The sequence below is a fragment of the Desmodus rotundus genome, chromosome 7 (genome assembly GCF_022682495.2).
Source record: "Desmodus rotundus isolate HL8 chromosome 7, HLdesRot8A.1, whole genome shotgun sequence".
Classification (NCBI taxonomy): Eukaryota; Metazoa; Chordata; class Mammalia; order Chiroptera; family Phyllostomidae; genus Desmodus; species Desmodus rotundus.
In genome coordinates this window covers 103,140,498-103,166,807 of record NC_071393.1, presented here as the reverse complement: position 1 = coordinate 103,166,807, position 26,310 = coordinate 103,140,498, and the positions used below count along the sequence as shown (strand labels likewise).

The following is a 26,310-nucleotide window of genomic DNA, read 5'->3' as shown; positions in this document are numbered from 1 at the left end:
TATTAATTAACTGTCATAATAAAATAAAGAACTATTATTTGCATTTCTTACTACGTTCTCTTTAGTAATATGTATAAAAGATGCTTGTAACAGAAATGAATTTATTGAACCACCTCCCCATTTTCCCCCTCCAATCCCTGCTCCCCCCTTTTTTGCATTTTGGCAGCAGGAGCCTACTAATTACTGGGCCCAGATTTATGAGCCCAAATAGAAGCAAAACACAAATATAAAATTAATTAAGGAACGACAAAATCCTTTTATTGCCAATCAGTTTATGCAACTGAAAAAAGCAACAACGAATTAGCTTTATTTTCAGTGCTTTCAGAAAATTACCTAAGACAATAAAAACCCAATTTTTTTCAAAATATCACCCGGCTGGTGTTTAGCTTGAAGCATGAGATTATGCAACAACCACAGCTTTAAAAAAAAAAAAAAAGGTATTCTAACTTGCAGTGTAACGAGATTCACTCTTTTTAAAAAAGTTCACTTTTAGGAAACAGAAAATGTCTTTGGTCTGATATTAATGTTTGAAGAGTTTAACCTACAAAACCGATCCCAATAGGCAGGGGCCTTAAAAGATTTACAGTCGATATTTTAAGTATATGAATAGAGTCCATTCTCTTTTAAAATCTAATCAAGCAAAATTATTAGGTGAAAGATTGTGAAAGTAGGAGGAATGTTCAAAAGATTCTCACTGAAATGCTAATTTGGGGACATGGGATAAATAGATTTTCCATAAGCAGCACAACTCAGTCACTGACCCCCCCAAGGAAAGCTACTGCCATACTGTGTTACTTCTATCTGGGAAGTGACTTAGTCTTCAAAGTTTTTTAATACAGTTTCTTTTCTTGGAGGAAGAAGTTTTGGACCTCGAAATTTTAGAAACAGGATGACAAGCAGGTTTTCCACATTTTGCCGTCTCAGACATTTTTCATATTTCTCAGACTTTGCAGTTCTTTTCTGAGGTGCTTTAGAGCGACTGAAATGTCAGCCAGCTGTGGGTCGTTCTGCACTTTCTGCGTGTAGAGACGTAAATGTCTGATGGTTTCAGAGAGCAAGACCTCGGGGTCTGCGCCTCTGTCCTGAAGGTGGAGCATCCGCTCGCAGGCGATGGCGTAGTTCTTGTGCCAGTTCACTGGGTGTTCCTTTTGTAAATAGACAATCTCCTTATAAAGCTGGAAGAGAGCAAACACGTCGGTATTTCATTATTATCCCTTGACTGTTCTTCAAAAATCAGAAAACACAAGAAAAATAAAAGCCCCGAGTGGCCTACAGTAAAAGTCTAACCATTGCTAGGCCGTGCAGAAAATGCAAGGGTGTTCCTTAGTGCAGTAGCAGGAGGCAAGTGGGCTTCATCTAAAACTGCTTCTGGGGTTTGTCGGATGTCGCAGAGGGGACCTAGGACACACTGTCGGGACAAAATGCTCTTCCTCCAGAAAGATGTTCTGGGAAAGGGGATTTACTTCTAATTCACAGAAAGCTATTTACTCAATAGGCAGAAGGTTGAAACTCTAAATTTAGCTGTTGGAGAAAAAAAAATAGCTTTCTTCAGAAAACTGCATGGAAAAAGAACTTGAAGGGATGTAAATTTAGCCCCTTACTTTCACATGAATTTCTCCCTACATTTAAAAACAACAGTAATAACAATAGTAACATGAGAACAACTCAAACAAATCCAGCATTGAAAAGGCTGGGCTGAGTAGAATTTAAGAGATATCCTTAAAGATCTTCATAGTATCCTCCAATTACCATTTTGATAGTGACAAGTTTGCCCACAGAAATTAGGAATTTTGTTTCTCAGCATCAGAGACAGTAATTAATTGGACAGACTTAGAATTTCTGATACAGAGTTTTCTGGTGGAAAAACATGAAAATTTAACAAAAGGAGATACCTGTCTGCAAAATGGGAGGTGACACTTGGTTATCTGGGAATTTCACAGCCTCCCTGGGGACTGTCAAATTGGAGTCGGGTCCACAGGAACTTGAGTTTATCAGGAGACTCCCTGAGAGCCTGGAACAAGCAAGCAGGCTTTCTCTAGGGAGAGCGTTTTTTAGAGATGTAGTCATCATATTATTCCATTGAAAGGGACCCAACATATTATCTATTTCCCCACTACCTACTCCAGAGCAGACAAATTTGTATCTAACTTTTTTTTAACTAGCACCCACATGAAAAGTTCCACAATCTTTGTTTGATATGCCATTTTGATATTTAATAACCTTCCTTCTTTGAGCTGCCTTTTAAAGCAATTTTCCCGTAAGTTTCCCTCACTCCACACAACAGGAAAGTCATCTTATACTTTCATGAATAATTTTCAGATACACTAAAGCCCAGAAGTTAGCCCCCTTTCTTTTGCTTGGTAAAATACTGTGTTTCTCTCACTTTCCTCGTGGTCTTTTTCCTGCACCTGCTGCTTGTCTTCCAGAGGCTCCCTGGACGAGGACGGGGGGAGCGTGCCTGGCACGCTGGCCCACACAGAGCAGGCACTCAGGAACGGCTCCTGTTCTTTACTTCCCCATGTTTTCAAAATCCTACTGAGGATTTGGAGTTCAAAGCCTAGGCCAGCACCTCAACGAGCATTTCCTTGGTGGCTCCCGAGAATGAGAAGCTCAGTCATGACCCCCTGTTATAGTCTCCAGCCATCAGAATAACGCTACACCCTTTTCTAGAACACTCTGCTACTGATGTATCAACTTATTCTGGATGGTCACATGTGCCGTATCTTAAGAAGCCAGTCATTTCTCCTCACATGGAATGATATTTCCTCCTGTGTGTGTGTGTGTTACTGTTGTCAATAGTCTTGGTGGACTGTATTCTCTTTATTGGGGGGATCTTTAATTTTTCAAATGCACTCCTAAAGATAACAGATACTCTGTGCTCCCCCACTACACCTGAACTTAATGTCCCCTGAGCTTAATATTCTGCGTAAGCTACTGAACAGGATCATGTGAGTAATAACAAAAATATATTTTACACCCAACAAGAATGTGTTTGAACAACCAGTACTGGAGGACGGATTTGTGTTGATCCATCAAGTATTTGGCCTCATTCGACTTTCAAACAGTCACCCGTCTGGAGACACAGGCTAAGGAGATACCTACGGACTGCTGCAGACGCCTGTTCACTGACAGAGGCAAGCTTTCAGGCCCAACGGGACACCAAAGCTACCAGTTAGCTTCAGTAGGGGCCTAACAACTGACCGTGAAGCAGACCGCTGATGAGAATATGAAATATTAGTAAGTCTCAGATGTCTCCCAACTAAACGCTACTTGTTTTTCACAGAATCACAGGGCACTACAGATAAACAGGATATGATACGAGCAGGATATGAGAGAAAATCTGTAATGTTTAAAGCCCACTTTTTTTCTTCTTTTAGAAGTCCAATGTGCTATCCATTGTGCCACAGAGCCACTTTTTTGTTTGTTTGTTAAAGAAAATACTGAGGGCTGGAAAGGTTAATTGACTTACAGTTGATAATCAGTGGTGGAGCAAGCCTTGAACCTGGACCTCCGACTGCCAGCCAGAACTCCAGCATGCTGCCTCCTACAATCTGTCCCTTGCTGTCCTTAAGTGGGCAGGCAGCTCAAGGGTTGGGCCTTTGTCCCTGGGGCTCCCTCCTTTTGGAATGTCCTCTCCCCACTCTCTCACTACTCTCTCACTAGCTCCTTCTGATCTGCCAGATGAAACTCCCGTGGCATCTCTGCTGGAAGCCTTCCAGCCCTTCCTCACCACTGTCCCTTGCGTGAGGGTGTGCTCTCTGTTCCCACAATACCTCTGCCAGTGTCTCATACCACTCACAAGAGTGAACTTAACGAAGGACTTCATCTTCTGGCTCCCTCTCTAGCCGACCACCTCCTTGAGAGCAGGGACAATGCTTGATCGTCCCTGTTCCCACCACCATACTTGGTACAGACTGGCTGCTCAATAAATGGTCTGTGAGTGGTGACTAAAGGAATAAGCAGTGAACCAATAATCACAAAAGTCAGAAGTAAAATTAGTCATACTGATTGGACACCATGCTATTTTGACTCAGCACCAAATAAATGCCCTGCTGAGTAGGCCCATAGCGGCCTCGAGACAGCAGAAATGCTCCGTTGCTCATGTGTAGAGCTCCTGGGCTCTGTTCTCATTGGCCCATGCCAGGAGATCTGTTTCCTGTATAGCAGGCTCCAAGCCTGTCTCTGAAGGTGTCTGAAGAGCCCAGTACTATAAATCACAGAAAAGCGGGGACTTGTTAAAATAGTTTGAAGGCAAACCTCTGTTCTGTACTCCTCTTTCCCATCAGAGAGAACTGACTGCGCAAGAGCCTTAGTGTGGCTGTGTCTTAAGGTCTGGCTTCCTGGGACAAAGATACTCTCTAAGACCCTTTATCTTTCTCGTAAAATCTCAACAGCCTCGGCCCTATTGTTTTAAGCAAGGGTCATGACTTTTGCAATGGAGGGCAACCTGTCAGAACTTTTTTAAAGAAAGCCATTATATTAGTTTCCCATTACTGTGGTGACAAATCGCCACAAACATAGTGGCATAAAACAATGTAAATTCATGATTTTGTACTTTTGGAGGTGAAAAGTCATAAAATCAAGGGTTTTGTAACATCAGCAGGGCTGTGTTCCTTCTGAAGGCTCTAGAAGCTGCGTCTCTGCCCTCCCCACTCCCAGAGGCTGCGTGTGCTGCCTGACCCGTGGCCCCTCCTCCGTCCTCCAGGCCACCAGCACACGTCTTCAGGTTGTTTCCTCTAACCTCTCCCTGCCCTGCCACATCTCCTTCTTTGACTCTGACTCTCCTCCTCTGCCTTTATAAGGACCCTGTGGTTACAGGCCACTGTGACGCGCCCTCTCCCCGCCAAGCACTGCCCCCACCCCTACACTTGTATATGGGAAAGCACAACGTACGTCGTGCGCGTGAGTGTAGAGTTGGGCTTTCACGTCTGTGGGCGTGTTCACAGTTTCTGCCAGGTTAAAGATGAAGAATGGCGTCTTCATCCTGGAAGGGGGGACTTCATTAAAATCACATGGTCAATTTCAAATTCCAAGTTAAATCTGCCAGACTTTCCCTTTGGTAAGGAACATACAAAACGCTTCATTGCATTATTCTCACTTCTCTCATATGCACAGACGTTTTCTCTGGGCCAAGAGCATCCCCGTCTTCCCCTACTGCCGAGACACTGCTTTCACACTGACTGCCACATGTTTTAGAAAAAAGCTCATGTTCATTGTCACCATTATACATGATTTTCCCTCCAGATGCGCATTATTGTTATGCAAGAGCAGCTGGGAACTGCGAGATCTGCCGAGTTTGTCAGCACGTCCCTGAAGGCGCCCACAGTGGTGGCTCACGCCGTGAGCTATCAGCTCCTCAGAGGTGGCCACGCTCTTTGACCATGTGAATGCAGCCGACTTGCATTCAGCACACCCGTGACACCAGTACCTGCCCAAGTAGCCACCTGCTTTCCTCTTTACGTGATTGCTCCCCCAGCCTTCCCGCATTCAATCCCAGTGAAGAGCTGTGCGAACATACGGTATTTCTTTGTTCAGTTCTTCACAGCAAGTTTTCGTCTCTATAACTAGGCTGATAACTTGAAATACGCCATTTCTGACATTTTCAAAAACACTGCTGCATGAACTATAGTATGCCTATTTTTATAATTATTTTGGAGCTATATTTTTTGACAATTAAAAAACTTTTTATGTTTACAAGTAAACCCTTTATACACCGGAAGTCAAGCCTCAGTGCAAGCGGTCCCTGGCCCAGAGGGGCCTCCCTTCCATTGCTGCAGGAAGTGTGTCCTACGTACACGGTACACCCCCATCTGTGTCATTTGTAACTTTTACATTGATATTTAGGGCAGAGTCTGTTAGCATTAAGTACTTTAAATATTTTAAGATGACAGAAACCTACAGAGTCAATAGTATCACCATGAAGTGTGCATATGGGAAAAACAGAAAAGTAAAGCATCCAGCACATTAATATTCAAATCTCCTTTAACATGTCTGATTGCTCCACTCGTCTGTGGACAGCTCAAGGGCAGGGACTTTGTCATATTCGTATGTGTAGTTTCAATACCTGGCTTCTAGGAAGTCCCAAGTGCTTAAGTTTTCAACTAGCACATTACACACAGAGACAGGGTAATTATCAACTTCTCCTCCATTATGCTCACTTTGGTTTAGTTGAGGCAGGAGAGGATAGAAGTTACGAGTGTTCCAGAGTCAGACTCCATCCTCGTAGCGATGTGGCCTTGGACAAGTAACCTCTCTGCCTCCAGTGTGGCCTTTGGTAAAGTAGAGGCAACACTAACTTCTTAATAGGTTGTTGTGAGGATGAAATGAGACTATTCATTATAGTGATTAGCACACTGCCTCGAACAAAATGATTGCCCAAAATGTTTTCAATAAACATTTTAATAAAAAACAAATGTTTTTTTTATTATCACCAACCACCCCTACTCCCTAAGTGGAAAGTGCCACAGGCTACTTCTCTGCCCTATTAGAAACAGATCAAAAACACAGAACCGGAGATTAGTCACCTTGCTTGCCACATCTCCTCATTGGCCACAGATTCCCAGGAAGATGGATCAAACCTGTAGTTACAAGAAAACAGTAACTTTTTTCTGCCATATTTATTGCTATGGATATGTAATCTTTGTTTTATAATCTTACGAGGCAAATAAAATAAGACTGGATCTTGAAGTACTGATAGAGATTGAAATAAAAACTTTGCTAGACAAGTTGGATTGTTAGTAATTTGAAGTTTTGGTAAATGTGTTCTTAATCTGTATAATGAGCCCCAGTGTCTCATGGGAGCAAACAAAAGGACTGGTGAGAAGAGGCTGGAGGCATCTGGGGAGCCAGCTGTTCTAAGAACTGTCAGGCAGGCAAAGGGGCGAGGCTGAGGCCTCGATCACTCTACAGACAAATCTAGCAGCCAGCGAGCCGGGAAGCAAGGGGAGAGGCCTGAACAGAGGGGGCTCCTGGCTTTGCTAAGTCATTGCTGGAGCTACATGCTCCTCACAGGATGCTGGCTAAACCATTTACTAATTTTTTCCTTCTCTTAATTAAAATGTCTCTTATGCATGTATTGTGACTGAGCAAAGATAACGAGCTAAACTGTCACAGCTCTTTCCAGCATAGGCTGTTTTCTGACCTCCGACGATGGTCTCAGAGTACCCTGACGCAGACCTACTTATCCATCTCTGGTTGGTGCACAGCAATGGGTCCATTTGCTCAATTTCATTAAAAAACCCTTTATGGCATTTTTCATATGATCGTGTCTCTTGTCCTTGAATTATAAGCAATAATGATCTAATCTTTAAATAATTCATATTGTTAAACATAGGCAGTGGAGGCACCTTTCTTTAGAGGGAACTCATTTTCCATGTGAGAGAAGGTTCCTTCAAGCAAGAAGACTAGTCATGCCCAAACAACATAACCAGGCTGATGATAAACAGCTGTGAAGGAAAAGTTCTTTAAGTCCCGGTCTCCCCCATAGAGAAGTTATCTACCACTCTTAAGGAAAGAAAAATCTGACAAGTGTATGACGTCGAGATTATCACGGGCAACAGAGGGGCCTTTAAAGCTCTGCTGCTGTTAATGAATCTCTTCCACCTTAAGGGGCTGGCGGACAACGTCCACTACAAGACTTGAAGGGGAGGTCCCATGTGTCTGACTACGTGCCCGCTCAACCACAGCCTCCCTTCCCCTTCCGTCGCCCCACTGTTCTTCAAACACGAGGACAGGAAATGCATGTTCTCTTTCCCTGCTGTGATCCTCTGTGGGCAGCAAATGAAAATATTAATAATAAAAATATCCAAAAATTTAAAGGCATCTCAAAATTTAGTGTTTTTTAGGCACACAAATTGCTACACTCTGATGAAAAATATAATTGTTATTCATACCGTCCATATTCTTCAGTCCAGTTATAGATATTTCTTGTAAGTCTAATCCATTCCTCAGGGTTGAATACAATCTCTGAAGAAACTAATTTGTCACAAGAACCCCATGGCCAAAGTGAATAGTTCTTTTTCCAGGTTGGGTCACCTTCATGAAGTCCTATGCAAACAAATGTTTCTTTTCTATTGAAAACAGAAAATAAACAAGATGTATTTTCACCTTAAAGTTCTAAATGTCAAATAAATATTACTCATGAAGGTCACTTTTAAGTCTGTAAACCTTATTCACCAATAAGCCATTTGCAAACATTTTGGTTTATTTAAATCTTTCCCGAATCGATTGTTTGAAATTAGTGTGAAAGAGCTGTTTGGGGGTCTGGGGAAAAGTAGACAGACATAAATGATAAAACCTACCTGTTTGTAACATTATAAGAAATTACCTGTGGGACAATAACATTCATACCATCAGAACCTCAAACCAAGAGAAAAAACTGTAGAGCAGGAAAAATGTTATTTTTGGAAAAGACACACCTTACAGATTCGAGAGACTCAGTGAGCCCCAAACAAGTTAAACTCAAAAGAAATCCATGCCCATATACACCATAATCCAACTCCTGAAATCTGAAGACAAATAATCTTGAAAGCAGCCAGAGAAAAACAACACGTTTCATACACAAGAACAATGATTTGAGTGACTCTGAATTTCTCAACAGAAACCATGCAGGTCAAAAGTATGTAAAATAACATTTGTAAAGTGCTGGGGAAGAGAAAAGAATTATTGACCCATTATTCCATATCTAGGAATATCCACCAAAAATGAAGGTGAAATAGATTTTCAGATAAAGGGAAACTAAGAAAATTCACCGCCAATAGTCTTGCTCTAAAAGAAACACTAAGGGAATACCTTCGGATGGAAGGGAAATGATACAAGAGGGAAACTTGGAATATCAGGATTGAATGGAGAGCAACAGATCTGGTAAATATCTGGATTAGTATTTTAGATCATTTTTTATCTTAGGTGTTAGGAATACATGCATGACAGTGGAAAATAAACACGGTCACGCCTGACACGATACACAGGACAACGCAATCAAAAGGGGGCGGTGAAAGGCCAAGGGCAGTGGGTTTTCTGCATCCCGCCTGAAGCACTCAAACTTTAATCCTAAATAGGCCATGAAAAGTTAAGTATGTGCACTACAGTCCCAAGAGCAACCACTAAAAATAATTTACCAAGAAACATAGTAAAAATCCCAACAAATAATTTAAAATGGAATACTAAAAAAAAAAAAAATCAAATCATCTAAAAGAAGGCAGGGAAGGGGAAACAGTGGAATAAAAAATACAGGGAACAAACAAAAAGCAAATAATAAATGGGAGACACACAGCTGACCATACTAATATTTACGTTAAATGTAAATGGTCTAAGTATACCAATAAGAAGTAGACATTGTCAGAATGGATAATAAAACCACACCCCAAGTATATAAGAAACCCACTTTAAATATGATATTGGTGGTTAAAAGCAAGAGGACAAAGAAAGATACAAATTAAATTAATTTGATACTAATCAAATTAAAAACAATCAAAAACCCCAGAAGGATTTTTAAAAAATAAATACAGAGAAAGGCACAGAAAGCAATTCAGTGAAGAAAGGATGCTTTCAACAAATAATATTAGGACAATTTGACATTCATATGCAAAAAATCCCCCTTGTTCTAACCCCTCTCTCATTACAAAAATTAATTCAAAATGAATCATTGGCCTGAAATCTAAAACACAAAACTATAAAAATCATAGAAGAAAACATGAGGAAATCTTTGTAACCTGGCACTAGGCAAAGAATATCTAAGATATGATAACAAAAAGTATGAGCCATAAGAGAAAAAAATGATAATTGGATTTCATCTAAATAAAAAAATCTTTTACCTTCAAAATACATTTTGAAAATAATAACATAGCAAGCTATAAACTGGGAGAAAATATTTATAAATAATATATTGGACAATGGATTTGTATTCAGAATATTTAAAGAACTCTTAAAGCTCAATGGTAAAAAACAAACAATCTAATCATCCCACTCTAAGGTATGAAAACATATTCACACAAACCTATACATAAATGTTTACAGCAGCTCTATTCAAAAATGCCCCAAACTGGGAACAACCCAAATGTCCTTAAGAGATGAAGGATAAATAAATGGTAGTTCAGCCACACAATAGAATACTACTCAACAGTGAAAAGGAATAAACTATTGGTACACACACAAACTTAGATGGATCTCGAGGCATTATGCTAAGTGAAATACACCAGTGTCAAAAGGTTACATGAGTTCATTTATGTGACATTCTGGGAAAAGGTGAAACCGTAGCAGTGGAGAACAGACCAGTGGCTGCAGGGACAGTGTGACTACACAGGAACGGCACATGGAAGTTTCGGGGGGTCATGGATTTGTTCTGTGTCCTGATTGTTGCCAGGATTTCACAAATGTATACACGTATTAAAATTCATAGACCTGTACACCAAAAAAAGGGTACATTTTTGCACATTAAAAACCAAAATAATAGGTGTTCAATAAATACTAACTTTCTTCCTTTTTTAAAGCACCAATTCAGAGAGCTTTCATTTAATGCCAATATCAGTTCAATGCTTCAGAGGGGAAAAAAAAATCTGTATTAGGTACCTTTCAATTTTGTTCATGTCTTCTGACTTAAATTTTCACTTCTGAGAATTTACCTTAATAATTCAAATGTTCACCTCCTCTACAAGAAAACTATATACACAAAAGCATTTGTTGTAGCCTATAATCTTATGATGGATAAAATTAAGATATCATATTAACTACCTACAAATAATTCAATTCACCTATTATGATTAAATTATAGTACATATACCCACTAAAAACATTTTAAAGGATTTGTAAAAAGATTAAGAAAATAGTTTTATAATATTCAATACAAAAATAGGATTCTTCCATATTGTGATTTCAACTTTGTAAAAAATATGCATTTTTGATATACTTGTTATTTCTGAGTGATAGGATCATACTTTCTCTAGTTAAAAAACCATTTATTATTCTATCATAAATACATACTACATTTTAAACTAAAGGCTTTATTTTAAAAACTGATGCCATCCTCTTCACACTGGTCAGAATGGCCATCATAAACAAATCAATAAACAAGTGCTGGTGAGGTTGTGGAGAGAAGGGAACCCTAGTGCACTGTTGGTGGGAATGCAGACTGGTGCAGCCACTGTGGAAAACAGTATGGGGTTTCCTCAAAAACTTGACAGTGGAACTGCCTTTTGACCTGGCAATTCCACTGCTGGGATTATGTCCTAAGAATCCTGAAACACCAATTCAAAAGAACCTATGCACCCCAATGTTCATAACAGCACTATTTACAATAGCCAAGTGCTGGAAACAGCCTAAGTGCCCATCAGCAAATGAGTGGATCAAAAAACTATGGTACATTTACACAATGGAATTCTAGGCAGCAGAGAGAAAGAAGGAACACTTTCCCTACACAGCAGCAGGGATGGAACTGGAGAGCATTATGCTAAATGAAATAAGCCAGGTGGTGAAAGACAAATACCATATGATCCCACCTTTAACTGGAACCTAATCAACAAAACAAATAAGCGAGCTAAATAGAACTGGAGACAAGGAAACCTAGAACAAACTACAGTAACTAGAGGGACGGGGGAGGAGGATAATGGGGGAAAGAAGGGGAAAGGTCAAGTCAAGGAACATGTATAAAGGACCCATGGACGAAGACAATGGGGGTGGAGGATTGAATGTGGGAGGCTGGGGGTGGGTAGGGCAGGGGAAGAGTACTGGGGAAAAGCGAGGACAACTGTAACTGAACAACAATTAAAAAATTAAAAAATTAAAAACCTATACCAATAAACAATATTTATCCTGTGGCCTTGCTTAGTCAAAAATATTAACAAAAATTTATGGGCCAGAATGTTCATCACTATGCCATATTACAGTAGAAAAGATCTAAAACAACAACAATGTCCAACAATACAATACTTGTTATCAGGAATCTAGGGGAGAATATTATACAGCCCAAAAAGATGTTAAGGAAGACTTTTTATTTAGTGCACAGGAAAATGCTCATAATAAGATATCAGGTGAAGAAATAATTGACAGGAAACTGAGTATTATTCCAGCTATGTAAACTATATTATGCAAGTGTATATATGTGTATATATAAAGAAATGATTTCTGTTAAAAATAAATGGAATCCCAAAATGTTTCCTCAAGTGTCAACAGTGGTTGTCCTCAGAGGACATGATACTGATCTTTATACTTGTCCGTAACATCCTAGGGTTTTCGCACGGAGGGTCAAGATATTTCCATAGGAGGAAGTATGGGGAAATGCCTCATCCATGACTACAGAACAAACCCCCCCATGACCTGGGGCCCACCATCCCACCACAGCATCCCCTCACCTAGCAGCCCGCTGAGCCCTGAGCTTTAAGCACACTGGGCCATCCCCAGTTTCCCTGGAGCTCAGCACATCCTCTCCATGACTTTGTACATGCAATTCCCTTAAATCAGCCTTCTCCCACCCACTTAAAAAATTCTACTTAGCCTTTAGGTCTCCAACATTTGGTATGTAGTAACATTATCACACTTAACAGATGATACTATAATTTATCTGTTTCATAGTTAAGACAACACTTGAAACCGTATTTAAAAGCACTAATAGCAGGGGTCATGTCCATGCAGCTGTAGCTAGTATAGTTGTCTGGATATTCTGGACACCCAATACTTACTAAATAAATGCTGAGTGAATGCCCCAAGGCAGAATTAATTGCTTCCTCAACCATGCTCCCAGAACATGTGGATAATACAGTCAGTTAAATCTCCACTCAGCAGACACACGCTGAACACTGACTGTATCTCACACTGTACGAAGCTTTGCTAGTATAGAGCTTCTCTCATCCTATCACGGCCAGTTGTATTCATATCAATGCGTACATACAACTGGACTGTGGTCTACTTAACTTGGGAACTGACTCTCATTGTATTGCCAGGGCCTGGTATAAGCTGGGACATGGTAGAGTCCATACATTTTTGTGAGGCTGAATTAAATACAACTAACACACACATACACACAAATGCCTATTTGGGGATGTTAATGGTTCTTAGCATTTTATTCCGATATGGGACAATTAAGTGCTATTCTCACTGCACATTTATACCCATTGCCTTCATATTACTTCCTAAGCCACAGTAAACTTCAGACTCTGAACACCAGAAGTATATATTATGTTCTTAGTAAAGGATAATTTAACTTTGCAATTTACAAAAAATGTCTGAAGTCCCCTTTATAAGATAATAGAAATTACGAAGTAAGTTTTTCTTCTTCACACTCTGGACAATCCCAAGCATTTCATGGACAGGACACGTGTTCAACACTATACTCTTGAAGGAGTTACTTATTCTTGATCTTAACTATGAATAATTTTATGTTCTTAAGTATAGAATTCACAATTCTCACATGTTATCTCAGCCAATATAACTGTAGGTGTTTTTCTTATTTATAAAAATGCCTTATCCTTTATTAAAAAAATCCTTAAGCTATTTTCATGTAGCGATTATTCCTGGAAAACATTTCCTTTAAATGGGGGCCACGGTGTTGATCAGGGGGGACTGTAATTGCTGCAACCTACCTGCGATGACTCCGAGCAGGCAGGCACATCTCCAATTTCTCTGAATTGTACTAAGATCTTAGTTGCTATTCTTGTTAATCTGTCTTTATTTTTCCTTTACTCAGAACAATAACATTTATTTCTGCCTGGCCTCATTTATGCACAGATATTCAATTTAATTACAAAGATAATCTCACTGGTGACAGGAAAATAGGTGTAGAAAATTGGTCTTTTGGATGAAGCACAGCTGCTACATAAACAATTTTAGAACAGCTTAAGATTTTAGAAAAGCTATTATATGAAAAGAATGCTTACTGTTTATTTGTTTCAAGAAAATGATAAAGATTAAATGTGACCATTCCACTAGGTAATATTCCTTCCACAGGATTCCACCGGTTCCCAGGAAAGGTGACGCCTGGTAAATGCTTTGCCATCTTGGGTAAATACCACTCATAAGTCATCATCTGCCAGAAAAATAACATACGATGTCATGCTTTTATTATACTTCTTTAAAAAAAAATCAAATTCAGCAAGTACAACATGAAAGTTCTAAAATGTAGACAGGCTCATCAAGTATAAACATAATTGAAAAATACATCCAAGCACAACCAAGGTATGTGGCACTGACCACTCTTGTAATGACTCAACCTCAGGTCTCATGTTGTAAGTCATGACTGTCATTGGTAAGGTCAGCATCTAGTTTCACTCTCCCCCCACACACTTCACAGATTATCCAGAATGACCTTCCCCATTCTTAGACCTAGGGAATGTGTACTCAACTTTCAAAACCAACTTAAACATCACTTCTTCTACAACGCCCTCCCCGGTTTCCACAGCAGAATGCTACGCTCCTGTAACACTGGTGCCTACCTCTACTACAGCTCCTGGCCTGTTTCTTGCTAGACTATGAACTCCTAGAGGGAAGGGACTGCTTCTTCTCATCTTTGTGCCTCTGCACCTAGCACATTGCCTGGCATAGAATAGTTCTCAAATTATGTTTTCTGAAGTTGCAATGTCTTTGATGGTGAGACAGACAACCTAGGCAAAATAAAGATGTGTCATTACTCCATTCTTCCATTCATTCAAAGGACAGGAATGCTCACCTAATAAAGAAGATATAATCCCTGCCCTGCAGAAGCTCAATCATATGATAATCTAGGCTTCAAAGATACAAACCTTTTTGGCTAAATTATCTGAATCTATTAGTAATCTCCAAATTAATTATACATCCTGAGATTTACAGTAAATCATTAATATTGGAAAGTCATTTTCTTAGTTCTATAGCTACCTGCAGAAAAGCTGCCCCGGACTCTGTCGTCACTGAACTACTTACAATACCCCAACACCAACTGTCTCCAGACTCCTTGTTATCTGAGATCAAAGAACTCCGTAGTTGAAGCTACTCTTAATCAGGTATTTTGTCTCTTGCATTCAGAAGCATTCTATGTTTATATGATGATCATTTCCATTTCACAAACAAGAACACAGAGGCTCTGAGAAGAAAAACCCCTAGCTCCATGTCATAGAGTCAGGAAGTGACAGGAAGAGGACTTGAATTTAGGTCTAGTTAACGCTGAAATCTAGGGGGGCCTGGGGTGGAGACGGCAGAGGGCAAGGGGGGGATAAATGGTGATGGAAAAAATACAATAAAAATATTTAAAAAACCCAAATATTGAAATCCATACCTCTCAACTATAGTAACTGCCATCCCAAACAGTATTTAAAAACATACCGTGATACCATATTATCAACAGATAACCTAGCTTTTGTCAGAATCTAACCTGCAGATAAAATTAATCAGTGTACTAGATATAAACGAGCCTTAAAATAAACTGCTTATAAAAATGTGTCATTTGTAAATTTCCCTATATTTGCACATCTGTTTTTAAAGTTTTATCCAAAAAGCTTTAGCTGCTAATTCAACAAAATCCATTAAATAAGTATTATGCCTCATAATTTACTCAGCCAAACTAATCATAGTATTTTTTTAAGATTAAAAATTTCTCTTTTCCTGAGGACCGCTCTAAAAACAACTGAGCATCAATAAAACAAATAATCCAATTACAAAATGGGCAAAGGACCTGAACAGACACTTCTGCAAACAGGACACACAGGTGGCCAACAGACATATGAAAAGATGCTCAGCGTCACTAACCATCAGAGAAATGCAGATTAAAATGACAATGAAATATCACCTCATACCTGTCAGAATGGCCATCATTAATAAACCAACAAACCACAAGTGCTGGTGAGGAGGTGCAGAATGGGGAACTCTTTTGCACTGTTGGTGGGAATACTAGCTGGTAAAACCACTGTAGAAAGCAGTATGGAGATACCTCAAAAAATTAAAATGAAACTGCTGTTTGACCCAGTGATCCCACTTCTGGGAATATATCCAAAGAAACCCAAAACACTAATTCGAAAGAACATAAGCATCCCTATGTTCCTTGCAGCGTTATTCACTAATCACCAAGATATGGAAGCAGCCCAAATGTCCATCAGTAGATGATGGATAAAACAACTATGGGGCATTTACACATGGAATACTTCTCAGCCGTAAAAATGAAGAAAATTCTACCCTTTGCAACAGCATGGATGGACCTGGAGAACAGGATGCTGAGTGAAATAAGCCAGTCAGAGAAAGACAAACACCTTATGATTTCACTCATGTGTGGAATCTAATGAACAAACCGAACTAACAAGGAAAACAGGGACAGACTCATAGACGGAGAGCAGGCTGACAGCTAGTGCAGGAGGAGGTTGGCGGGGTGGAGGGATCGAGGAAAAACGACTCATGGACACGGACAACAGTGTGGTGACTGCAGCGGGGAGGAGGGTATAAAGGAGTTAAATGAAATGGAAAAAATACAATAAGAAAATTTTAAAAAATCAGAGACAGATTTGTTCCCTTTTATGGTTTAAATGATAAATCTTATAATTTAAATGTATTTCTTCAGTTCCAGAAGATTGTTTTAATAGACTTCAAAATTTTCACAAGCCTCTCCAACAATATTTTTTCCATAAGACAACAAAGTTTACACAAAAATTCTGTAGCAGAGTTGTAATTAATAATTTCTATTTTGAGTGAAATGTTTACTTACCTGCAGTATGATTTATTTTACATTCAACCTAATTTATTTTAGTCCCTGGACCAGTGGGCAATGTTAATTTGAATGTAACAGAACAATTTAAAAATATTTTCATGGTTTGTCATGCGAACTAGAGGCCTAGGATATTATTCGAATCGAACATGAAATACATTCTTAAAACAGTTTAAATAATGAAGAGATAACTCATATGACTTATATCATTAGTTAAAATAAACAAAAGAATGTAATATATATTCTACCTAAGAGTGATTATGGTAACTGTATCCATACACTATTAAAATTAGTTTTTTAAAACAAATTTTTAAATGATTATACTCACTATGTTCTAAATATTGGTATATTTTTCATATACTTACTTCCTGATCCACTAATGAAATGTCTGGCCTCAGTCCCTCACAATAATGCATGTAACGCAGAGAATTTCCCGGCAGATCTCCTCTGAGTAAGATAATTGCATCGGGAGGCATAGAGGCTAGAAGATTCTTTGCAAATTTATCAATCACATAGTTGGTCTTTTGGTCACAAATGCTAAATAAAAGGATAAAAAACACGTTAAAATACTAACACATTGCTTCAGTTTTAATAAGGGCTTATTTTCTGCCCCATTCCTTTCCCATCATACAATCTATATTTACTGCTTCAAAGTATTCAAATTTATATTTTCTAAGAACATGCTTATATTTGAAAAGTGAACACTATCATGTGGGGGAAAAAAAGGGGCTTATTGTGCAATTTTAAAAAATCAATGTATTATTTAATTTCTAGAATTTATAATTATTTTCATCAAAAGAGAATCAGTTAGTGCTCAAGACCTTTTATTTTCCTAAAAGTGTATCCAATTTCACTAAAAAGAAGTAAGGTTTCTGACTCCACTTAGAATTTAAGATAATTTCATGTTAATTCCCTTTAGGAACATTCAGAAATGCAAAAAGAGCCCTGGCTGGTGTGGCTCAGTGGATCTAGCACCGGCCTGGGAACCGAAATGTTGCTAGTTTGCTTCCCAGTCAGGGCACCTGCCTGGGTTGCAGGCCAGGTCCCCATTTGGGGGTGTGTGAGAGGCAACTGATCAATCAGTGTTTCTCTTGCACATCGGTGTTTCTCTCCCACATTGATGTTTCTCTCCCTCTCTTTCTCCCTTCCTTCTCTTCTCTCTAAAAGTAAATAAATAGAATCTTTAAAGAAAAAAAGGAAATCTGCCATCTGCCAGTTTCTGGAAAATGAGATGACATTTGTCTAACTTGTAAGGGTGATCCTTTGCACCACTCCCTTCCTTGAACCACAGGCTCCCCATGTTCCTCTCTCCCTCCCTCTCCCTCACAGACCAAGAAATCATCAGGGAATGAGACCAATGAGAAGGGAGGCAAGGAACAGAGGGCTCAGTTGCTACTTCTCTCCAGGCATCAAAACAAAAGCAGTACAACTCCCTTCAATGATTAAGTGCCTGTTCTACTTTCAAGAAAAACTAGCATGGATTCTGAGTACTTCCCATAAAAAAAAGAAGACCACAAGAGTAAAAGTTTCAGGAAAAACTGAACAAGCCATGTCCTTCCCATTTTTACCAGGTCATTTAATGGTACTGAGAAACACAGCCTAAATTTGAATCACCAGGTTAGTTTCACAAAGCAAATAAACACTTCCAGGAATAAAATATTATCCTTGCTTTCGTAACTGATGCAACAGTGTCCTCATAGGAATCCTCCCTTTGCAGGGTGATGCGTCACATTTCACCGCCCAGCAATGTTCCTGTCTAGGCCATTCACAGGGGCAAATAAAAGAATCAAAGCAAGATAAAACCACCCAGCCTGTGCTGACATCCCTGGTCTTGAACATGGATTGCCCCAGAGACTGGAGCCCGGTGAAGACTGGGATAAGAAAAGATTGGGTAAACACCCACGGCAGGCCTGGGATCCCACCAGGCCTCTCCTGGTGACGTAGCATTCCTAACACTGGCCCTACGCAGGCATGATAAAGAACATCGGTTTTTAAAGTTAAGTTGAAAGAGGAAATTTAACCTTGTAAAATACCAATCAAATCTTACTGTAACAAAATTCCAATGGACTCTTCCTCCGCAATGTTTACTCAATACTGCTGGAAGCGAATGAACTGTCTCTAAAACTCGGACATCTTTTATCACAGACTGAGATTTTCACTAGAATGTTATTTAAAAGATTTTGAAAAATACATAGAACACTACTAATGCCTAAGGGTTAAGAAACTTTTAGAACTTTGTTTCAAAATAATTAATATTCACTACGACAGAGGAACTAGATAAGGGCCAGGTACTACTGAGAAGAAATCGTTGAAGCACAGAGTGAATTACTTCTGGGCATACAAGCAGCCCCAAATATCTTTACTCACCGTCTCAGAGGTCTTCTACATCATGGAATTTTACATACACTGCAGATTCTCCAAGCTATCTCTAGGGTTCCTCAGAGGAAAACATACAAACAGTGTACACGCACCCCGGGACCTTTGCAATGGCCGGAACCACACAACACTCGGCCGGGAGTGCGGCTCAGAAGTTGAAGAATCGCGGCACTCAGACCACGCTGTCTCACTTTGAAACCAGTGGTAATCAGAGATGAAACAAAGTCCTAGACCCTAACTATCCAAAGTCTCTAGCTTGAGTGCTACCTTTTATAAAATACCCACTTCTTACCTGTAATTAGAATATATCTGGTAAATTACGAAAAGAGCTGCGGAAAGCCACTCCAGACACTGAAGCCCCTTGGTGTTCAGCACCCGGTTGCTCTCAGACACGAGTGCAGCCAGCCCGACGCCGGCGAGGACGGCCACCGCGGCATTGCTCTGCATCCAGAACCGTTCCACCTGCCAAAGGGGCACGCAAACAGTACGTCCTATTGGCTGATTCGCAAACAGTCTGGTACTTACCCATTTTTAAAATATATTGCATACACCTAGTTGCTTATGGCTGCCGTCACTCAGGTCTTGTTAATGGACTTCCCCAATCCAGCTTTATGTTACTTTAGTTTTTGATTTTCAAACATTCCTTCTTTCTAGTTTGACATGTGAATCTCTCTTTTTGGATCCATACATTCTTTTTAATGCTATGGACTTCACGATGAACTCCTGAAATACGTGGATCCACAAAGTGGATCCTAACTCCTGAGGTTCCCTTCCATGTGCAGAAGTTCTGTTGGTTTAACACTCCGGGCCTCTCTCTGCCTTCTCACTTATTTCTTCCTGTAGGACCGTAGGGACTGAGCTGACTGGGCAGTTTGGGAGCTGGGACTAGGCCTGCATAGCCCTTCTCTTTCCTCTCTCTTTCACTTGGGAATGAGCTGCCCACAGGAAGCACTTGTCCAGCCGCAGACTGGGTCCCTGCGGCACCAGTGGGGTGGGGAAGGCTTGCCGTGTGCAGCACTCCCTGTGACTACTGGGTAGGCCTGCCTATTCTGGATGCAGGGTGAGGAAGCCCTTTTGCTCACAGACATAAAGCACATTCTCCAACCTCAGCATTATCAGTAATAAAGGTGGTTCTCCCACTCGTGGTACTGGTCTACCTTGTTTCCCAACTGATTCAGAACTCAGGTGAGTAGGCTATTTTTACCAGGCCACTTGGACACACAAAAAATTGTTTCAGCTGTTAGAAAAGAGCTATCTACATTTACAGAGTTTCTATTGTGGGGAGAACCCCCGAAATGGCAGCCAGAGAAAAACAGAAATGTGGCTGCTCTTTTGCATGGGCCTGAACTGGTGAGGTAAAAAATAATAAATAAAATGTGTTGATAAGAGTCCCGGATTACAATTCATATTTCTTTGCTCTTTAAAAAAAATTTCAGTTGAAGTACAGTAGTACCTGAATCTATCTATAAGTACACATAAAAAATGACTAACTTAAGTCTACCTTACATTTATTTTTTTTATCTACTATTGTGTTATCTAAACAATACATTTTTTTTTTCCTAAAAAGAGGACTTTGCCTTATTGGTTCAATTTAATTTTTTTAAAAGATTTTATTTATTTATTTTTAGAGAGAGGGGAAGAAAGGGAGAAAGAGAGGGAGAGAAACATCAGTGTGTGAGAAATATGTCAATTGGTTGCCTCTCAAATACCCTCAACTGGGGACCTGGCCCACAACCCAGGCATGTGCCCTGACTGGGAACTGAACCAGCAACTTTTGGGTTCACAGGTCAGCACTCAATCCACCTAGCCGCACCAGCCAGGGCATAACTTTGATTTACAATAATGTATATGCAATTTTAACTATTTCTGAGATGATCTTCCTTTCCACAGGATTAATGCGAGACAAGAATCAAATTGGTACATTCTTCACAAACTTTCTGGTCAAAGGATATATCTAAATAGAACTTACCACACCCATGAAAAGTGGTCTTGAAATATCTAAATTTGCCCTCCAAGCAAAGAACAATGAATAAATGCAAAACATTCCAGTAAAAAGCCATATTAATGATGGGCTCTGCCTGTCCCTATAAGAAAGTTAAAATATGTCCAAAATTATTTATGTACATGAGTATCACCAATAATATTACATAGTTTTAAACTATAGGAAAATATTTAAAATTTTCCATTTTTAAAATTTTCCATTTTTAAGTAAGAATAAAAAATGATCTCAGTTTTTCAAGTGTAAATTGCAATAGATAACTAAAACATAGTAATAAACTACACTGTATATGTATTATAGACAACAGAAAGTATGCAGCAAAAGATACAAAGTTAAAATTTGCATAAGATATACAAATGATTAATCTTGTTAAACTTAAGATACAGTTAACACACATGCAAAACAAAAGGATAATTTTATGCATCAGAATAATAAAATGACAGATTTCAGTATTGGCGAGAATAAGGTTGTATAAGAATGTATTTTGGTACAATATTTAAGAAAACTAATTTTGATAATTCATATCAAGAGCCTTAAAAATATTCACATTAATTGATCCAGTAATTTCACATGGAGGCATAAATCTTTAAGCAATAACCAGAAATGTGAATAACCATTCAGTCCTCAATCTATAAAAATGCTTTGGCATCACGTATAATAGTGAAAAAAGTAGAAGCTATCTAAAGATCCTCAAACAGGAGAATGTTTATTTCCCTAGGTTTTAAGATGGACTATTATACAGACATTTATGTGATTTTAAATAATTTGTATGGTATAGGGAAATGCTTAAAATATAATATTAAGCATTAAGGAAATGAAACTATAAATGTATATACATGTATACATTTATATAAAAATACATTTGACAGGCTAGAAAGTAAAGGAACAAATTAATGAAGGTTAATAGTGCTATTTTTTTAGGTTTTCTTTTATCATTGGAGGTTACTTTATCTTCAAAGAAATTCAAATAATTGTTTGCTTCTTTTGCAAAGCAATAATAATAATTGGATATGGGTAGAGTAAGGGGTCAAACCAAAGTTTAAGATATTAAATGACTTTCCTAGTTAAATGGTAATACTTGGCTCAATCTTTCAAAATCACTAATTTATAATTAAAAAAAAAAACCTAGCAAGAAAGTAATACATATTTGCTTTCATAGAAGTGGTTAGAGTCATTTATTTGGAATATAAAATATTAGGGGTAATGTTTTACAATGACATATTGAACATATTAATTTAATTAATAAACATAGGGAAAATAATGGAAAAAATTAATTACTTACTTTCTTAATAAACATATATTAGCCCAAACTGCAAGGGCTTGAATATTGAACGAGAGTTCAGTCCTCATACTTGTTACCTGAGAGCTGTAAAAGACAATCCAGTTTTTGTTTGCAGAAAACAAATTTGCTTATTCCAAATAAACTTTCTTTGTATAATACTTCAGATTATGCACTGAATAATTTGAAGGGCTGAAGTCAGATTTGAAAATTATTTTGTCTGCTTTCAAATTCTGGAGAAAAAGTACCATAAGAAAGAGTTAAAGGTGTTTTAAGATGTTTTCCAATTTAACATTTGGTCACCAACTTATATAATTTGGGATAGCATCAGAACAAATAACTCTTCAGTGTTGTGATACCGGGGTACTCCTGCCTGGTTCGATAAGAAGTCGTCTGAAATGGGTTTGTGAACTTCACGGCCTCCAGTGGTTAGTAACTGAAGACAAAATGAATTCAAATCATTTTTTGGAGATTCAATCATGAATGAAAAAAGAGAAATGATCTCCAATCATTCTTTCCTGGGTTACCTTCTTCCTTAAAAGGTTTCCTTGTTTTCTGTATTAATTTGGCTCAAAAAATGTTCAAGGAATCTCTGAGAAATGTATCCTTTATTCCTTACAATTAAACTAAATTCTTCTGTTAGGAGCTCCGTAAACTAATTAACTAATAAGCATGTTCCAAATGGTATCTGGGTTCTAAGATAGCCCTAGCAGTCCCCATTTTTTTGAAAAAGATATGATTCTATACACCATCTCAAAGAACCTTCTTCTCCCTCTCGGCAAGTTCACTGGAGAAAATGTGATGCTATAATTATGGAAGCCACACAATGTTCATGTTACTAATGGAGACTCATCTACTGTGGGAAGATATCCTTACTCATTTTCAAATACACTTGAAAAATTGATTCCGGAATGGGGCCCATTTCAGGCCATTCTTCAAAAGGAATGAAGTCAGTCTCAAAATTAATTCTCAGAGATCTGTTGCTTAAATGTAAGCTCTAAAACACGGTCACTGCCTAGGGTTAGATTCAATAATTGCCTTACTGTACAGGATTGCAATGTAGAGAAATGAGTGGGGAAAGAATTTAATTTGCTTGACTGGCAAAGGGTAGATGATTAGGCTCCATCATTTGGAAGGATTTTCTAGTATGTTAATTATGAGTTCCCTTTCTCAACACTCTTGGCCACCTGAAACAATTAAACACTAGAAATTCTCTCACTCAATCAGAGAGTGCAAAGATTATGCCTCCATTTTCACATTATGATTTGGTTCGAACAAACAGTGAGTGGTCATCATTTTTGTCAGGTCTCTTTTCTGGGCATATAACCAAACTGCTATTATTTCAATGTAAAGGAGACCTTTACCTATCCAATAGATGACTTCTACGTGCAACTTACAGAAGTTAGATGTGTGGTCTAGGATTCCTCTCGAGAGTTCTTTGGAGTTTACGTGAGTTTGTAAAAACAAAATATGCCAACAATCCTGGGTGCGATAACAACCCCAAAAGGTAGGTAGCAAAGAGCAGGCAGTGAGTCTTTCGGTGTGGAGCAACACAGGACAAAGTTAAAGCCCAGAGACACTGGCCAACCTGTCTATATCTTTAAAAGGGAAACTGAGCAAGAATCTACCTTCTCCAGCAAAAGAGAAAAAGGGGACACAAAAGTCTCCATCAGACATACAAAGAAATATTTAAAATCAATTGTGAGAACCGCCAAAGGTTATATAAGAATAATTGGTGGCAGGAAAATATTTTCAAGATGTACTATACAATCAAAACCAGGAGGCTAATAAATTAGCATGTACACTATGGGCAAATGTAGGTTTACAGTTGTGAGTAAGCAAAACAAGAGTTTACTCTTGTATTACTATTATTATTTTTCCATACAAAAAACTGTAAACCTACTTTTATCTACCCTTGCATATTATGATCCCATTTTTTAAAACAAAAAAATATTAAAAATATTGAAAGAATACATAAAAACCTTAATGGATTAATAATAATGGTTATCTCTGCATGTTGGAAATACAGTAAGTTTCATTTTACTATTTTTGCTTAACTATATTTTCTAAACTTTTCATAATGATTGTATATTCTTTCAAGAAAATAATTGTTCAAGTGAATAAATACTATGTTATAAAATGTCTGTGGAAGAAAGGAGATATATAAAACCAGGATAAGGCATAATTTTTTTTTTATAAAGCAACACTACATTGGCTAATTTCCTATCAAGTGAAACTTGAAACATTTTGGTTTTATAGGTTCTACGTAGTCTCCTAATAGTCTCATTTGGTGTTGCATTTATTGCTCATTTTAAGTTCTCTTATTGAAGGAAGTGGTAGAATATTTGACCATATGCAAAACAACTGTTAACTGTATGGGTGAAAACTACTCACAAACATACCACTTCACACAGAGAGAAACTCAGAAATCCTGAAAACCATTTAAAGGAACAAACAGAAAATTAATTTAAAAATAATTTCAAATATTTCATACTCACAGTAAAATTTTAGACATACCGGATCCTATTTCAGATTTAGCCTAAACATAAATAAGAAAAGTTTATTTGCATAAGCATTAAACTAAAGCTCTGTTAGGATACTGTATCTATCTTGATTTAAAAGATACATGCTTTAAATATATAATGCAACACCTCCATTCAAAGTCTTTACTTCAGAGTCTTACTGAATTTTTAAAGCAAAGTCAATGAAAACGAAACATGGACCTCCTTTAGGAAGAATTTCAGAAATAATAGTTGGCTAAAAATCAGTTAAACTATTCCAGCAGAAATTATTAACACCTTACTGAATTGACAGACTTCACACTTTTGTTAGAATCTGTTTAAGCTCTTTATTGGGCACTTTGATTAGAGCTCATTATCACCTGTTAGTCTATAATTTCACAATTACGTGTCAACTATACAAATTTCAAATCTGGAATCGTCCTCATGTAAAACTTTAACGGAATGACCAACACAAATAAACAAGAATATAAATTTAAAACGTCAAATTCTTAAGTAAAAAATAATTATCCTTTTACTACCCTATTTTATTATGAAGTATTTCTGACTTACAAACAACACGTATAGTATATATTTAAGTGATAGTTTAAAAAATTCTACAGACTCCGCGTCATTCAAGAAACAGAACTGCACGAGTACCACAAGGTGCCCCACGCAGCCTTGCCCGCCTCATCCCCCGGTGGTACCTGTTACCACAAACCTTGTGCTAATTATTCCCGTACTTTCTAAAATCATACAGTTTTACTGCTTTCGTATGTATCCTTGAACAATGCTTGTTTAGTTTTTGCATGGCTCAGAATTTTGTATAAATGGTGTCATTTAATATGTACTCTTCTGAGATTTGCCTTCTTAAGGCACAAAAAGCATGAACCATGAAGAAAAATCTGGTACAACGGTCTGTATTAAAACTTTATTTTAATAAAAAATCACCTGTGTATCCTTTTATTTTTCAGATAACCTTCCACTTCTATGTGTTCCCTTAATTTATGTTTTAGGGAAAACAAGCGCCTTTGAACTTCTAAACTTGAGAACACACTAAATTTCACACACTTAGTGAAATTACATTTTTTAAAGCATTTACACATAGATATTACACTAAACACTAACATGAACACTAGTCATCACATATGTAAGAAGAAGGTGCTGGCCCAGGTAAATTAAAGATGTTGAGGGTTTTTTTTCTTTTAATCTTTTCCAAATACTTTAAATCAAAGACCAAGAGCTCAAAGTGACCCCCAACACTATGGAAGTGCTTCAAGGGCTGGCGGGAGTCTTTTTAACACTTGTCATCCTAAAAATACATTCAAACTATACAACAGTATGATGTCAGGTTAAGTGATTCCATTTTTTCCCTTACGTGTATCAGAGGCCACATTTCAATGGGATAGTTTGTTACTGAAATGAAAATTCTACATACTGTCATTGATAAACTTGTTTTCTTTTTTTTCAATAGAGGTCCAGGCAAAACAGAAGTTTTGGCACTTAT

At 38.1% G+C, this 26,310-nt stretch overlaps 1 protein-coding gene across 3 annotated transcripts in view; it reads right to left on the bottom strand.

Annotated features, from left to right (window-relative positions):
• Positions 1 to 236: 236 nt before the first annotated feature.
• The window catches only part of TMEM260 (transmembrane protein 260), a 55,678-nt gene continuing 29,604 nt past the window's right edge, over positions 237 to 26,310 (bottom strand). The window contains exons 7-16 of one of the 3 annotated variants that reach the window (XM_024567523.3): positions 24,804 to 24,844; positions 22,309 to 22,392; positions 20,997 to 21,111; positions 19,320 to 19,489; positions 17,017 to 17,188; positions 13,866 to 14,014; positions 7,893 to 8,069; positions 6,525 to 6,578; positions 4,894 to 4,984; positions 237 to 1,175 (exon numbers count right to left, since the gene is read on the bottom strand). In XM_024567523.3, the coding sequence (XP_024423291.2) occupies positions 921 to 1,175; positions 4,894 to 4,984; positions 6,525 to 6,578; positions 7,893 to 8,069; positions 13,866 to 14,014; positions 17,017 to 17,188; positions 19,320 to 19,489; positions 20,997 to 21,111; positions 22,309 to 22,392; positions 24,804 to 24,844 (1,308 nt within the window). In that variant the 3' untranslated portion in view covers positions 237 to 920. The remainder of the gene's footprint in view (positions 1,176 to 4,893; positions 4,985 to 6,524; positions 6,579 to 7,892; positions 8,070 to 13,865; positions 14,015 to 17,016; positions 17,189 to 19,319; positions 19,490 to 20,996; positions 21,112 to 22,308; positions 22,393 to 24,803; positions 24,845 to 26,310) is intronic. The other 2 variants (XM_045201354.3, XM_045201355.3) reach the window with 2 other exon arrangements.